This window comes from Botryllus schlosseri, chromosome 3 (assembly GCF_051294905.1).
Source record: "Botryllus schlosseri isolate E-star chromosome 3, Bs_hap1, whole genome shotgun sequence".
Lineage (NCBI taxonomy): Eukaryota > Metazoa > Chordata > Ascidiacea > Stolidobranchia > Styelidae > Botryllus > Botryllus schlosseri.
In genome coordinates this window covers 17,691,130-17,705,425 of record NC_137238.1, presented here as the reverse complement: position 1 = coordinate 17,705,425, position 14,296 = coordinate 17,691,130, and the positions used below count along the sequence as shown (strand labels likewise).

The following is a 14,296-nucleotide window of genomic DNA, read 5'->3' as shown; positions in this document are numbered from 1 at the left end:
AGGCCTTATACGGCCTTAGTACACAGTCGCCACCTGCAAGCCTTGCCTTCTAGCTGTATATAGAGCACTAATTAGATCCGTCATTGAGTATGGCTGTGAAGCATATTTATTTTCGCCACTCTACATCATACAAGCAATACAGAAAATTCAGAACACAGCTCTGAGAATATGTTGTGGAGCTATGATGAGCACGCCAGTCTACGCCCTGCAGCATTCCTGCGGGGAACCACCAATTCACATAAGACAACTTCAAGCGTGTTATAAGTATCGCAGTATGATTCTGGCAACTCCAAACCACCCCTGCATATCATTAACTCGAGAATCTTGGCACGAATTTTTTCCCAACTCGCCTCAGTTTATGACGTTTCATATGAAAACCAGATCCGCTTCTATTCAAAATATTATTTTACAGTCTAGGATACCGAGTGCATGGCCGCCCTGGGTGCATCAACAGCTTGTTGTCCATTTTGAATTGACGCTGATCACCTCCGGGGCACACCATCCTGAATACATACGTCAGGAATGCGAACGTTACATAGCGACACGTTATCGCACTTATACGAAAGTATACACCGACGGTTCGAAAACAAATACGCGCGGTGGTGCAGCATTTTGGGTCGACGAAGTTCAATATTCTCATTGGGCCTCACGTGACGCCAATCAATCAATATTTTCCTCGGAATTATACGCAATTATGTTAAGTCTAAATTGGGCGAGCAGCGCATGTATGCCGTCCAAACGGTTGGCGATATTCTCCGACAGTAAAAGCGCATTGACGTCGATCAAAAACAATGGCAATTCGAATAGTTTAATTGAAACTATTATCTTACTTTGCAGAGACTTGGCAACAAATGGAGTACAAGTCACGTTTACTTGGATTCCCGCTCACACAGGAATACGTGGCAATGAAAGGGCGGATAAACTCGCAAAACTGGCCGCTAGCACATCTGGACCCAACGACGAAAACGGAACGATTCTGTCACTTCCCGAAATGAAGTCATACACCAATGGATTATGTACTGAGAAGTGGATGTCGGAATTAAATGGCATCGATCGAGACTCTGCGTACCTTCGTATGCACGCACCGTTCTCATGCATTACCCGTCCACGAAATTTGTCGCGGAGGGAATCAGCAATTACATTGCGACTGCAAACTGGACACTGTAAATTAAACTCACACCTCCAACGCATGGGTTGTCACGACAGTGGTCTCTGCGAAACGTGCAGCGTACCTGAAACTGTCGAACATTTTCTACTGACGTGTCCTCGATACGATCACCAGAGACAATATTTAAAAAACGTAGCCGAACGTAGCAGTGTGAGATTTACCTTGAAATGTCTGTTGACTGATCCGCACATGGTTATTGCGGTCGTAGAAGTTGTAGTGTAGACATATCTGATTCAACTATGGCTCCCTCTCAGGCCTGGTGCACAAGACCCTAGTAGTCGAGCACCATAAAACCCCTTGTACATACATACATACTTGTAATAATTAGCCTATAGACATCGGTGCTCTATGCGTGCCGCGTTATAACTAAATAAGCCAGCCATGCTAAACTCTTTACCATACTTCAGTAGCAACAGAAAACTTTGTGAATTACAATGTAGGCTAAACCAGTGGTTCTCCAACTGGGGGGCGTGTCCCCCTTGGGTGGCTTGAAAGCATCTGAAGGGGGCGCGAGGCTCCGGTAAACTGAAATTTTTTCCACGCTTGGCGCGATTCACCTCCATTTCATAGTTATTTTTCTGTGTATAGTCCGAATTTCATATTGGAGAATGCTCTCATCATCAGTCATAACCTTCCATACCATCAACTTATCTGTAAGGATTAATAACATTCTGGTTTCATTGTGTGATATGACGATAAGAGGGGGACGAAATATTTCACTGTCATAAAGGGGACGTGTCTAAAGTAGTTGGCGGGCTAGTGGGCTAAACTAAATCATACTATATCAAAAATGAATGAACAGCAAATAAACTCTTCTGAAACCTGTGCTGAACCATTTACTGCACCACGGTCATAGTTATATTTTTATATCTCTGGCCAGTACCGAGGCTTGCTGCAACAGTTGCAAAAATAAATTCAAGTTTCCAATAAAGGCTTCATCAAACTTGATCACGCATTTGTCGAGATGTTATCCCAATCTTACCTCCAGTCTTGGCCAGATTTAGACTAATACTGGGGCCAGAAATTTTCGCACCTTAATGTTCATCAAATGCAATCTAACAGTTTCCGAGCAAGTGCAAATGTAAATGTGAACCAAAATGTTGTAACTCGTAGTTATCAGGAAGTTCCTTCCTTTTGCATTTATTTCAATTTTACACGTCTTATCGGTATTATCCTTATCGCGGACGCCTTACAAATTACATTTCATTATCCACACTCAGCTCTGAGTAGCCTAATCCTTTAATTACATTTCATTGACTGTCCTGTAGCCTATTCGTTGTTAGTCGCTCAAACTTTTGTCGCTTGAAACATTTTTCTGTGTTTTTAGTTTTCAGTACTCCTGATTAGGAATAGTTTGAATACGTTCGAGTTTTTTTTAATTAAAGGGGATTCTACATATCAGGAATGAAACATAAATAGCTTGAGATTGTTGCTAATTATGACGCTACGGTTGTCAAAGAACACCTCTTTACCTAATCTACCTAATTCTACGCACCATGAATATAAAAACATAAATACTGATTAGCTCGAGATTGTTGCTCATTATGTCGCTACGGTTGTCAAAGAACACCTTTACCGTATCAATTACGTGTTTAACAGTAATTTTGATAATTACATGTTTAACAGTAATTGTAATGTAATTGAAACATGCAAGGGAGTAATTGTTATTGTAATTAAACCGAATTATTGTAATTGATCCAACTCGGGTTGTGCTGCAACTAGGGCTTTCTAGCTAGAGTGGGAACATTGCTTATTACCACTGCGCACACTCACCAACTCACTGCGCAGACTCTTGGACAACAGTGCGTAACGACTAAAAAAAGGTCATCACTTCGGATTTTTAGTGCGCAACTTAGATTTTCTGTGAGCAGAGACCATCTCAGCACTGCGCATTTGCGCACGAGCGCAGCTTAGAGGGAACATTGGTATTAAGTCTGATAAAAGTGCAGTGAAGTGCGGACGAGTGATTTCGACCGGACCATGACAAAGACTATCGGGCGCTTCTTCGATATACGCCCGAGATCGAAACAGTGTTTCACGTAACACCAGCAAGTGCTTCCCATGAGCACGATAAAATTTTATAACCGTAAAAAAATTTTTTTTGGCCTTTGGAGAGACAGATATTAGGGTTGGAGGTGGGTTAGGGTCGAAGTTGGGGTTAGGGTATCCCAAGATTACGGTTGCGGACGGGGTATTAGGGAAGAGGAAGGAGGGATATTACGGTTGGATGTGGGTTAGGGTCAAAGTTGGGGTTAGGGTATCCGAAGATTAGGGTTGGGGAAGGGGGATATTAAGGTTGGGGGAGGGGTATAAGAGTGGGATGTGGGTTAGGGTTAGGGTCAAAGTTGAGTTTGGGGTACCCCAAAATTAGGGTTTGGGAAGGGGAATATTAGAGTTGGGGGAGGGGGGTCTTAGAGTTGGATGTGGGTTGGGGTTAGGGTTAAAGTTGAGGTTAGGGTTTCCCCAACCCTAATTTCCCCCTCTCCCCCAACCCTACTCTTGGGATCCCCTAACCCCAACTTTGACCCTAACCCACATCCAACCCTAATCTCCCTCGTTTCTCTTCCCTAATACCCCCCTCCCCCAACCGTAATCTTGGGATACCCTAACCCCGACTTTGACCCTAACCCACATCCAACACCAATATATCCATTCCACCAACCCTAATATCCGTCTATTCAAATGAAGAAAAAAATATTTTGACGTTTATAAATTTATATCGTGTTCATGGGGAAACATTTACGGGTGTCATCGGGAACACTGTTTTGATCTCGGGCGTATATCGAAGAAGCGCCGACTATCGAACATTCGAGTAGGTTGTGACTGGCATGACGGCCAACTGAAATATATCTCAATCTAGCATCCACTCGACCTATAATGTCCAACGGAATAGTGTTCGGCTGTCTTTCAGATGTCTCTGGACATTTCTCTTTCATCGCTTCTTTCTGTGGCCTTTGCTTGTAAATAAGCCGTGAGTACATCAACGTAGATGAGGAGGAGCCTAAATAAACCTCAAACACTTGCTTTTGCCGATACTGAAACCAGGTCTGATGCGTCGATGGCGGTATATTTGGGAAAGACTAAGAAAAAACTTCACGACCTACGCCCACTCCTAACCACAGCCTAATTGACATCTGGTATAGTTGAAACCTCGTATCCATCTCGTTCGCGGCATGGGATGAGCGCTGTAAATATGAAAAATTAGGACATCCCCTTTTTAAAATACAGATTTGGTGATAGGAAGATAAGAGGGAGCGATATTTTTCACCATCATAAAAGAGGGCGTGTCTCAAAAAGTTGGAAAACCACTGGTCTAATTTATGGTTTAACTGAAAAGGATACAAGACTGCCGAATAGCGGAAAACCGAGCCAATCCCGATGTAGAGACATTAGCCACTGTCGTGCTATATCAGGGTTGCCATATTTTGGAAATCTGAAAAGAGGATACTTTGTCAAAATTGTCAGACTTACAATACTGGAGTAAAAGGCCGAAAAAAAGTTTAATTTTTTCGACTTTGTGGTTGTTTGACTAAAAAAGAGGTCATTTACGACTCGGCTCCTGAAATTCACACATTTGTTGAATTCTCCGTTAGTTCACTAACAAAAAATAATAAGGTTAACTTTCCGGCTCAGCTCCCAAAATAGCGGGCGGAACGGTAGGCCTACTTCAGTGCCGATTTATTGCATCTTAGTCGAATTTTACCCGAAATTTACCCGACATTCTCAAAAAGAGGACAAAATCTTAAAAAATAGGACATTAGGGCGTCCTCCGAGGACAATTTCAAAAAAGTCAATGAGAATGAACTCTGGTATGAACTGAATTGAGGTTGTGTTTTTGATGTATTTCTTTCTAACCCAGAATTTAATTCAATCCCAACGTATTGTGGAGGGATATCTAGATCTCCTAGATAGTTCTAGATATCCCTGGTATTGTGACTTTAGTAATTCTAATTAATTCCAATTCCAATATAATTTGGAATACCCACAAATTTTCGATAGTCTCAGCCCAAACCAGGCGGTTTCGAAACTGCAGCAGGTTGACTTAGAATCACGGATGACTTGTTGATATAGCCTCGGGCGATTCATTCTGATGATCTCAAATCGATCAGGACTTCATACAGAGTGTTGAAGTTCAACGGCTTGTTATAATGCATTAGTAGAATTGTTGTATTCCGTCTCGAGCGTACCTGTCGTAGTCAGGCCTGCGTTTTCCTGCGTCACAGTGGGCCGATGCGTTCTGAGTTTCGTTTGGCGGCAGTTTTGTTGCTGGTTCAACTCGCAGTGTTGATTCGATTCCTGTCAGTTGATAACGAAGAAGACAATCAGTCGCTTCTGCTTGCAGGCGAGACGATTGACTTCAGGTTAGTTGAGTTCATTTCTTAGTCCTCATCAAAGAGAGCAATACTTGTGTTCGGTCAGCGGGCAATATCGGATCGTACACTTCTATAAACATCTCGGCATTCCACAGAACTACAACTTCTACGTGAGTATGACCTTTTAAACACAGAACGAATCAACTATACCTCAACTTAGCTTCAGCTTTAAAATAAGGTTTCACTTAACTTTAAGTCAGCCAGTCAGAAAGTCACTTTAATGAAAAATTTATCAGTCACAACATCAGAAGACTGCTACTTAACCTGAGCTTCAGCTTGAACTTAGCCTTTATAAAACCTTCAACTAAAACGTTCAGGACCTGACCCTCGCGACTCAATGCTCGGTGAATCATCTGCATCACTTGGTCGAGCTAGCGGAGAGATGGAAAGGCCCGATCTCTTGCGGAGTTTTCGCCCCGAACCTCGTTGGTGAAATATCAACGTTACAGACTCGATTTGCTGCTAATTCTCGTCTCTCTCTCTCAGGACGCGAGTTGCGCAGACGACGCGATCGTTCTGTTGCGACGATGCTTCCCCTACGTAAAGAAACACGTCACTTTCCATCTCGTCTATCCTTCCGAACATCCGGCAGATTTGAGTCAGGTCACGGATTTCTGTTTGCCGTTGAATGGCTCGCAGCGGAGACATCAGCCTGCAATTTCCTCTAGGTGGGGTCGTGGAGCGATGTGAGGTGCGACGAGTTGCTCGGCCGTCTCGAAAAGTTTGGAAAGGAGAATTATGCGGCTGAAAAGATTCCATTTCCTCACAATGTGCTTAGAAACGCGGCTAGATTGGGGATCATCACAGAGTACGTTCTGCTCATAGGTGCGTTCATTGTAATCAAGTTCGTGGGATTAAGCAAGTTCTTTCGCAATTGCAATACGCATTTCGCAACTAATGCTAGCGACTTGCTGACGATTTCACTCGTGAATGTGATGCAAGCATATCCCAAAACTGCCCTGTACTTTTTGTAATTCAAAGTGCTTAAATTAAGTAGCTTCGTATAGAAATATGGTAAGGTAGCAGTAGTTCAAAACATAGCCACTTGAGGAAGTAGTTTAAGCTGGTAAACCCTACTTGTAAAAGGTAGACGGACTAGGTTTCGAATCAAACCTGTCTACATTGAAACATCATTTCATGCAAGATTGCTAATTTGTCTTTTTCACATTTCCAAATTGGTCAAGTAGAGTCCATGCTGTAATTTACATTACATCATTGTAGCAGGGGCGGGCAACTTCTCATGTTGGCGGGTCTGATATGGGAAAATTATGTATACTTGGCGGGCCGGATTACAGAATCGACACATTAGTAGAATATTAATCTACCTATACAAGGAATAAATCGTATTTATTGTGAACTTTAAGCGTAAACATAGATACCAAGACAGTATGTATTGAATATACCAACCTACTACCTACTTCAGTAGCTGTTGAAGTCAATCAGATATTTGTGATCGATCAAAGTTGTCAACAAGTTCTTTGAAGTCTGGCATCAGGTTTATTGGAACGCATCCTTCTCTTGTTATTGTTCATGTTCGAACATATTTGCTAGCAAATGTATGTATGGACCCGAACAGAACAAATATTGTCACGACCGTCTTTCTCAGTTTCCCAAACTTGGATTCATTCTATGACGCATTAAGCTCTGGTGTGCTCCAGCAGTAACGTTCAACATGCGTCATCATATCTCACTCTCTTCACCATGCAGGGGTTCATAAACTAGGGGTCGCGAGCCCCGTTTGCCTATTCTCGGGGTTCGCGGAGACGAGATTTATCTACCCATGACTATTAAAAGAATGCCAATTACGCGGATACTATGGGCGGCTCATTTCTGAATATTTTAGGTAATTTTTCAAAATAGAAGAAAGCACAACCTCTGAGGAATGCTAACCCAGTAAACAGGGTATCAGATCGTCGTTTTAAAGCGTCGCCTACTATAACTTAAGTTTGGTAACAGGCCCTTACTATGTGGGGATCAGGAACATAATAACAATCAATATACCGCTCAGCGCGACACGTAGCAGCATAGGCTACTTCGACTGGATATAGATAGGAATCGTTCCAAAAGACCTAGATACGTTGCTATACTCTTGTTCGAGTTTCTTAATCCAAGATCATATGTGGAAGAGTTCATAATTGCTATTACTGCTCAGTGCTCACATAGTCGCCAGATTCAGGAATCAATCGTGAGTAGGTTTGAGCGAAGGTTCGGACCAGTTTTTATTAATCAGCATGCCAAATTGACAGGTAGGGTAGTGCAATATTTTCTAGTCGAAATTTGGGATCGCAAACATAATAAGTTTGACAACCCATGCTATACAACAGGGGTGGCCAGCCTTTTCGGCCAAAGGGTTTCATCAGATTTACGAACCATTTGGCGGGCCACTTGAATGCTGATGACCTTTTTTATTCTTCTGATAGGAGCGAACCGTATTATGTAATGGCGAAAACAGTATTTATAATATTACGCATCAAAATCAATAACAAGTATGATATGAAAAGTCAAGATGCAACCAGCACCTATCAGCGCGGAGAGCGAAAATTTTCCAGAGTTAATGAGTGAATTCGGTCATAATAATGTTTCTTGCATGTATAATGACTAGCGAGTCGCCTCTGCATATACGGCTGGGCTCATTTGTAAAAGACATGATTATTGGGCGCTTGTACGTATATAAATAACGATGATTTCGGATAATATGCGAAATATTGTATACTTTATGGTCATAAAAGACGATCTACAAAATATTATAGCTGGCTCGTGGCTACGCCCATGCGCCGGATCTAATATTTTAGTCATAGAAATCTGCGATCAAGCTAATCAAATTTGGGAATTTGGTTTTGGTTGATTATTTTTTGATAATGTAACTAATTTCGAGGATTACTCCGTGGGTCACATGTGGCCCGCGGGCCACGGGTTGGCCTCCCCTGCTCTACGCATATACTTCAGTACCAAATATGACTATATACTTTAATTAACTTTGATAAATTCTGACTCCCCACACAGACATCGACACTGTCCCCAACCTGAATTTGCGAACCGACTTCAATTCGTTCATCGAAAAGAGTTTGTTGGGACGTCCCATGTTTGATCGAACCGTGTTCGTAGTGCCCGCTTTCGAGATCAAACTAGGTTTCTCGGTGCCAGGCGATAAAATCGAGCTTCTCGAGGGGGTGAGTGCCGTCATATCAATCATGAGTTATGACTCGTTCTGAGTAATGTAATTGTAATATAATGTGTGAAATGTGTATATGCTCTCATATTAATTCCAATCTAATTTCTACTTTCTCTGAGAATGCTGCAGAAGAACTGTGTAGTGCGAAACGAGCCAAGCTAGGTGTATAGTATAGACATTTGCCACTCTCACGCTGATGAGAGTGAACTCTGGTAAGATTTGTACTTAACTTGACTTACTAATTGGAGTTGAATTCAATTTCAGAGGTAGGCCTAATCGAATTCAATAGTTCTAATCTAATCTGAAAAACTGCGTCTCTATCATTCCAAGTGTAATCTAAATTGGAACAGCAAAAAGGTTTCCACTTCGCCAATTCTGTATCTGGATTTCTAGGTTAAAAACTCTACGGTTCGACCGTTCCACAACGAAACCTGCTGGTGGTGCCACAGAAGCGAGAACTTTGATCTCTGGAAAAAGATTCCGATGGTATGGGTAGCAGGAACAATCTATCGCGTTATCGCTTCTACCTACAAGACGAACTAACAGATAGCCACCAAATGCAAGTTTTATAGACAACTATTCACTTCTCTCTGGTTTTTATCTCGTGGCTCTAATTCAAAACGGTTTCCGTGTCACACCTTTGAGAATGCGACACTTCAGCAAAAGTGGTGAAGTCGCCCTCATTGTCGCTCAAGTAGAAGTAGAAGTAGTGATTTCGAAATGAGTAGTGATTAAATTTGTAAAATTCGATTTGTAGATCTGTAAATTTGCTCAAATACCTGAAAACTTTTAAACGGAATAGCAAATAACCTAATATCACGACCACTTGGGTAACTGACGCAAGTATATAAGCATAAACTTACTTGAGTATTTTCAAAAGTAGAATGACTTCGATAGTGACCACATCTGCACTTGTGTATGCGACTTTACAGCCTAAAACCCAACAAGATTCAAAATCTGTACCATTCTACTTGCGGCTTGAGATCCATTCTTATATTTGACAATATCAGTTTTATTTCACACACACACAGCAGATTATAATAGCCTTTGTCAGACTTGTCAGTGTTCATAGGCGCCTACTTCTATTTTCGTACGAAGTGGTCGAGTCTTGTGACGCCATAATCATGCCTTATTAGTGACGTCATAGTCGCATTAGAACGCACTGTACTACATGCCGCTGTTGTACGTAATCTGTACAGCGTTACAACTCAAGTGACGTTTTGATACCGCTCCTGCGCTCATTAATATCAAACCATACAGTCGAATTATTGAATGGAATCTTAAAACGGTACAATCATTCAAAAGTGGAACTGTGTTACCAGTCCGTTCGACGGCGATCAATTTATTGGAATATAGAAGTTCCCGTTCCAAAGCAGAATTTATGTCACTGAGAGTTTTGTGCTGCATCGATGTAATTCACGCACAATGCGCCGCGTGAGTAACGAAATATGTTTCGCACTGGCAAGTTTGCGCGTCGCTCTCGAATATGATGTTTCAAGCAGACAAGAATGATGATTACAAATGCGAAATCGCGCAACCAATCAGCAATTGACTATTGCGGCCAACACAATGGGTTTCTGACTTGATGAAAGTATATTATCCGAATCAGCGCGACTGTAGCTTTCAAATATGATCAACTTTATTGAATTTGAGCGCTCGGGTCGTCATCTATGGGATTAGCAATTACGTTGCCGTTTCATGCTATGAAGCGACAACAAATCTGCCGTTGTCGCATCACTCGACCGTGAGTCACGTGTTGCGCATCTATCCGTAGGTTAGTTATCTATAATCAGACACCCACATTTTGGTGCAACAGTTACACAGTTTATCAATATCTTAAAGAAAATAAAGCAGATGAAGCCTAACATTATATCTTACCCAAACACAAACCCAACCCTGAGATTTTAGCCAACAAGACCATCTGTCGCACACATTGCCTTCCAACACACAATCACACGAAACCAATAACCATGTCTGGACTAGTTCAAACATGTCGTACCACAGATGCCTCACTTTTCCTTTTCCAGCACTCGCGACTTGGCATCGCCTTCTACGCTGATTGGGACAAAAGTTGGGAGCCCTTTTACATCTCGAAACGCGACGTGCCGCTGTTCGACGAAAGGTTCAGACAGTACGGATTCGATAGAATCCAGCAAGTGAGTGTAGTTGGGAGATTTGAGACTATTCCTGCACGCAGATTTGAACAACAGGGAAATCTCAGCCTTTTCAAATTAGATTACAACTAGAATGATAGCTGCACACTTCTTGCAAATTAGATTAGGATCAGAATGACTTTGAGCTCGCTAAAACTTGTAAATTGAATTCAGTTCCGAATTAAAATGAAAGCTCACTTCTTATCTAATCAGAGTTCACTTCAATGTATAGTCATAAAGGGTGCACAAATAGAAATCATGGCCACTCGAGGAAGAAGTTCAAGTAGGCCAGCACGTACTTGAGTATATCGAAAAGTAGAAGTACTTCGTTAATGATGTCTGAACACAGGTATTGGCTCCTCATCGCCGACCTCACCAGTCAATATTACGGTAGTGCATTGAAAAGCCCAGACTGAAAGTGAGCCGTGCTACAAGTCGGTAGCAGAGACCACGATGGTGATGGGGTGACGCATGGGAGCGAGAGAGAATGACGAATGACTACGACAGAGATTGAAACACGTTCCCAAGAATACGAAAGAATAGACCTATGAACATTATGAAATTCGTGTCGTGGATTACAAGGCTTAAAAAGGCGATAAGCTCCACTGTGTTGGGCCCATTAATGCAATAATACATTTCTGAACAACAAACTCGACTGGTTGCGCACTAACATACAGTTCTCCTGTAGCATTTCCAGGGAACCTTTCAGACTATCATTGAAACTAGAGTACAGTAGCACTTCACATTTCACAAACATTTCACTTCAATTAGTGTGATTCAGGGGCGGCCAACCTTTTCAGCCAACGGGCCACATGCAATTTACGAACCATTACGTGGGACACTTGAATGTTGATGACCATTCTTTTGTCGTCAGATAGGACCGAGCCGGGTTCGGTAACGGTGAAAACAGGACTTATACTATTACGCTTCAAAATTGAAAACTCACTGTCGTATAGCCACGCGAAGCGAAGATATTTCAAAGTTTATAAATGAATTCGGTCAATAATATATTGTTACTGACGTAGATAGCGGGTGGCCTCTGTATGCAGCTGGGCTCAATTTGCAAGGACAGGACTATTCGGCGTCTTGACAATATCGTCAATGATCAATATTGAAGGTTTTGGCCATAATGCATATATTTTGTTCCAAGGTTTCATCGTCAACTATCCGCCTGAGCACCCGCGGACTCGCATGTTTGACGTCACAATCCCTCATGATTGCTAATTTAGTTAGACTCCAAAACTGGAAATTAGGCGTATATTTTTCATTTTTCATTTTCAGAAGGGGTTCCAATATTAAAAGCAAGAAATCGAGTGACAATTATTCACGCCATGCGCGAAGAAAATTCAATAAATATGCCGCGAAATATTCTGCTTCATGGTAAAATACGAAGATGTACAAAACAGTGGCTGGCTCCTGGCTATGCCAATGCGTCAAAGTCATCAACATGCCAAATTTTGCGGTCAGGCTAATCCAATTTTGGTTGGCGTCGCTAGTTCACCGTAAATTACCTGGGCGATTCATAGATAATATATAACTAATTTCTTATATTGAATGAAACCCTCTCGCGGGCGACGGGTTGGCCTCTCCAGGTCTAATTGAACAACTGGAATTGACTAGCTGTCCCAGTCTGGTCGAACGCTTTATTTCGCTTCAGATATGCGAGCTTCATGTGGCTGGCTACAAGTTTGCGGTTCTGAACAACGCGTTCGTGGTACATCACGGATGGAAATACAAAGGCAAGTTCTACGCGAGCAAGGATGCGGACAACGCGCAGAACTGGATCTTGTTCAACTATCATTTCAAGGTGCTGCCCTATTCACTGCACAACCCGTTGGTTTATCCTATCTACATCACTTGGTTATGTGCTTAATGAGTTTATTTCGTCAAATTAATCCGCTCCTACGATGGTGCATATGCTAGCATGTTCTTATAAATTTCACAGGACAATCTGCAAAGCAAATACAACACCAGCCGGACATGTTCTCCGTTGCAGATCTGGACTCCAAGTAACAAAAGGTGTTCCATGTAGTACAACAGGATTTCTTAAACTGGGATCCATGGACTTCTTGGGGCTGTACAAACTATTTTTAAGTGGCCACGAAAGACCAATGCTTAAGCTACAGCTATAAACTATACAAAACTACAAAATAAGGTCAGTCACACGCAAAATTAGGTCAGTTACACGAGAAATGAGGTCAGTAGCTATACATGCAGAATAAGGACAGTCACAAGGGTTGGGGGTGAGGGTTCTGACTCCCGAGGATTGGGGTGGGGGTCAGTAGGGTTGTGGTTTGAGGTAATTAGGGTTCGGACCAGGGTAATTAAGATGGGACCCATACGGTTTAGGGTTACAGTTAGAGTAAATATGGTGGGGTAGGGGGTCATTGTGGGTGGATGTTGGGATTGTGGTCGTTAGCGTTACCTTTAGAGGTTGGGATTTGGGGTTGGGCTCAGTAGGAATACGGTCTCTATTGTGCACGCGTGTGCGGATTGACCTTATTTTTTTTTCACGTAACAATTGACCGTATTGTGCGTGTGACTGACCTTAATTTGCATGCAATGACACCAATCCTCCTCGTATTTTGGGCGTATACATTTAGCAACCCTAGTTGTGCATATCGAAGGATTTTCTCAGTCTAGGTCACAGAATAGGGGCGCAAGCAACCACCCAATCAATATTAGGGATACACGCTAAATAAATTTGAGAACCCTTGTGTTACTGCGATGACGCTGACGCCACAATGATCTGTTTCAGAAGGGGAGTCCCGAATCCGATAGCGATAGGAAACGCGCGCGTCATCAGCAGATTCAAACCAAACGTTCTGGCACCAAAAGGCGAAGCACGGGATTAAAGTTGCTGCGCGGAAGCTGAACTTCTGGAGCATACTAACCTGATTTTCAAATTATATTTAATAAAGAGCCATAACTTCTATTTTCCATCGTAATAGTAATAAACTGCGTCGCCATGACTGTCGACCACAAAATGTTTTATGATATCATCGGTCGGTAATGAGCGGTGTGGGAAAATCCAAGTCTATTTATTGATTTTCTAATGAATTGAGTCGCTGCGAGTCGCTATGCCTTGAATGGACTTGATTTGACCCGGACTCGACTCGTGAGCAATATGGAGCGACTCAATACTCCGAGACAAATCTCCGAATCAGATTTCAAGCGATCAAACGTAGTGAAAATTTGAGACGCACTGTCGATGTAAATACGTTATTTTTCGGATTTCATTTCCAGATTTAGGTCTTCCGCGAGGTTAGTGCCATTACCAGTAACATCGCAGAGAAGACGGCGCTGACTAACATTGAAATATCCAATTTGGCTAAGTTTATTCAAAAATTTGCTTGCGTGGAACTTTGAGGCCCCGCGCATTTGAACATCTGAATGTTTCATATGTTGCGAAAACAGGATCGTATGACGA

At 42.2% G+C, this 14,296-nt stretch overlaps 1 protein-coding gene across 1 annotated transcript; it reads left to right on the top strand.

Moving 5' to 3' along the window:
* The first annotated feature begins 5,286 nt into the window (after nt 1–5,286).
* On the top strand, nt 5,287–13,853 carry LOC145435899 (beta-1,4-glucuronyltransferase 1-like). Its single transcript, XM_080313161.1, has 11 exons — nt 5,287–5,529; nt 5,588–5,651; nt 5,859–5,966; nt 6,028–6,144; nt 6,210–6,366; nt 8,545–8,711; nt 9,107–9,199; nt 10,741–10,869; nt 12,524–12,673; nt 12,812–12,885; nt 13,625–13,853. The coding sequence occupies exons 1-11, from the start codon at nt 5,399–5,401 to the stop codon at nt 13,719–13,721; spliced, it is 1,287 nt and encodes a 428-aa protein (XP_080169287.1). The 5' UTR covers nt 5,287–5,398; the 3' UTR covers nt 13,722–13,853.
* Nucleotides 13,854–14,296: the final 443 nt, after the last annotated feature.

Bases quoted from the DNA above. Each gene is read 5' to 3' on its own strand.
- LOC145435899 (XM_080313161.1), top strand. From the start codon at position 5,399: ATGCGTTCTGAGTTTCGTTTGGCGGCAGTTTTGTTGCTGGTTCAACTC. The intron at 12,674-12,811 runs GTGCTGCCCTAT...TAAATTTCACAG, and splicing joins TGTTCAACTATCATTTCAAG to GACAATCTGCAAAGCAAATA. The intron at 12,886-13,624 runs GTGTTCCATGTA...GATCTGTTTCAG, and splicing joins TGGACTCCAAGTAACAAAAG to AAGGGGAGTCCCGAATCCGA.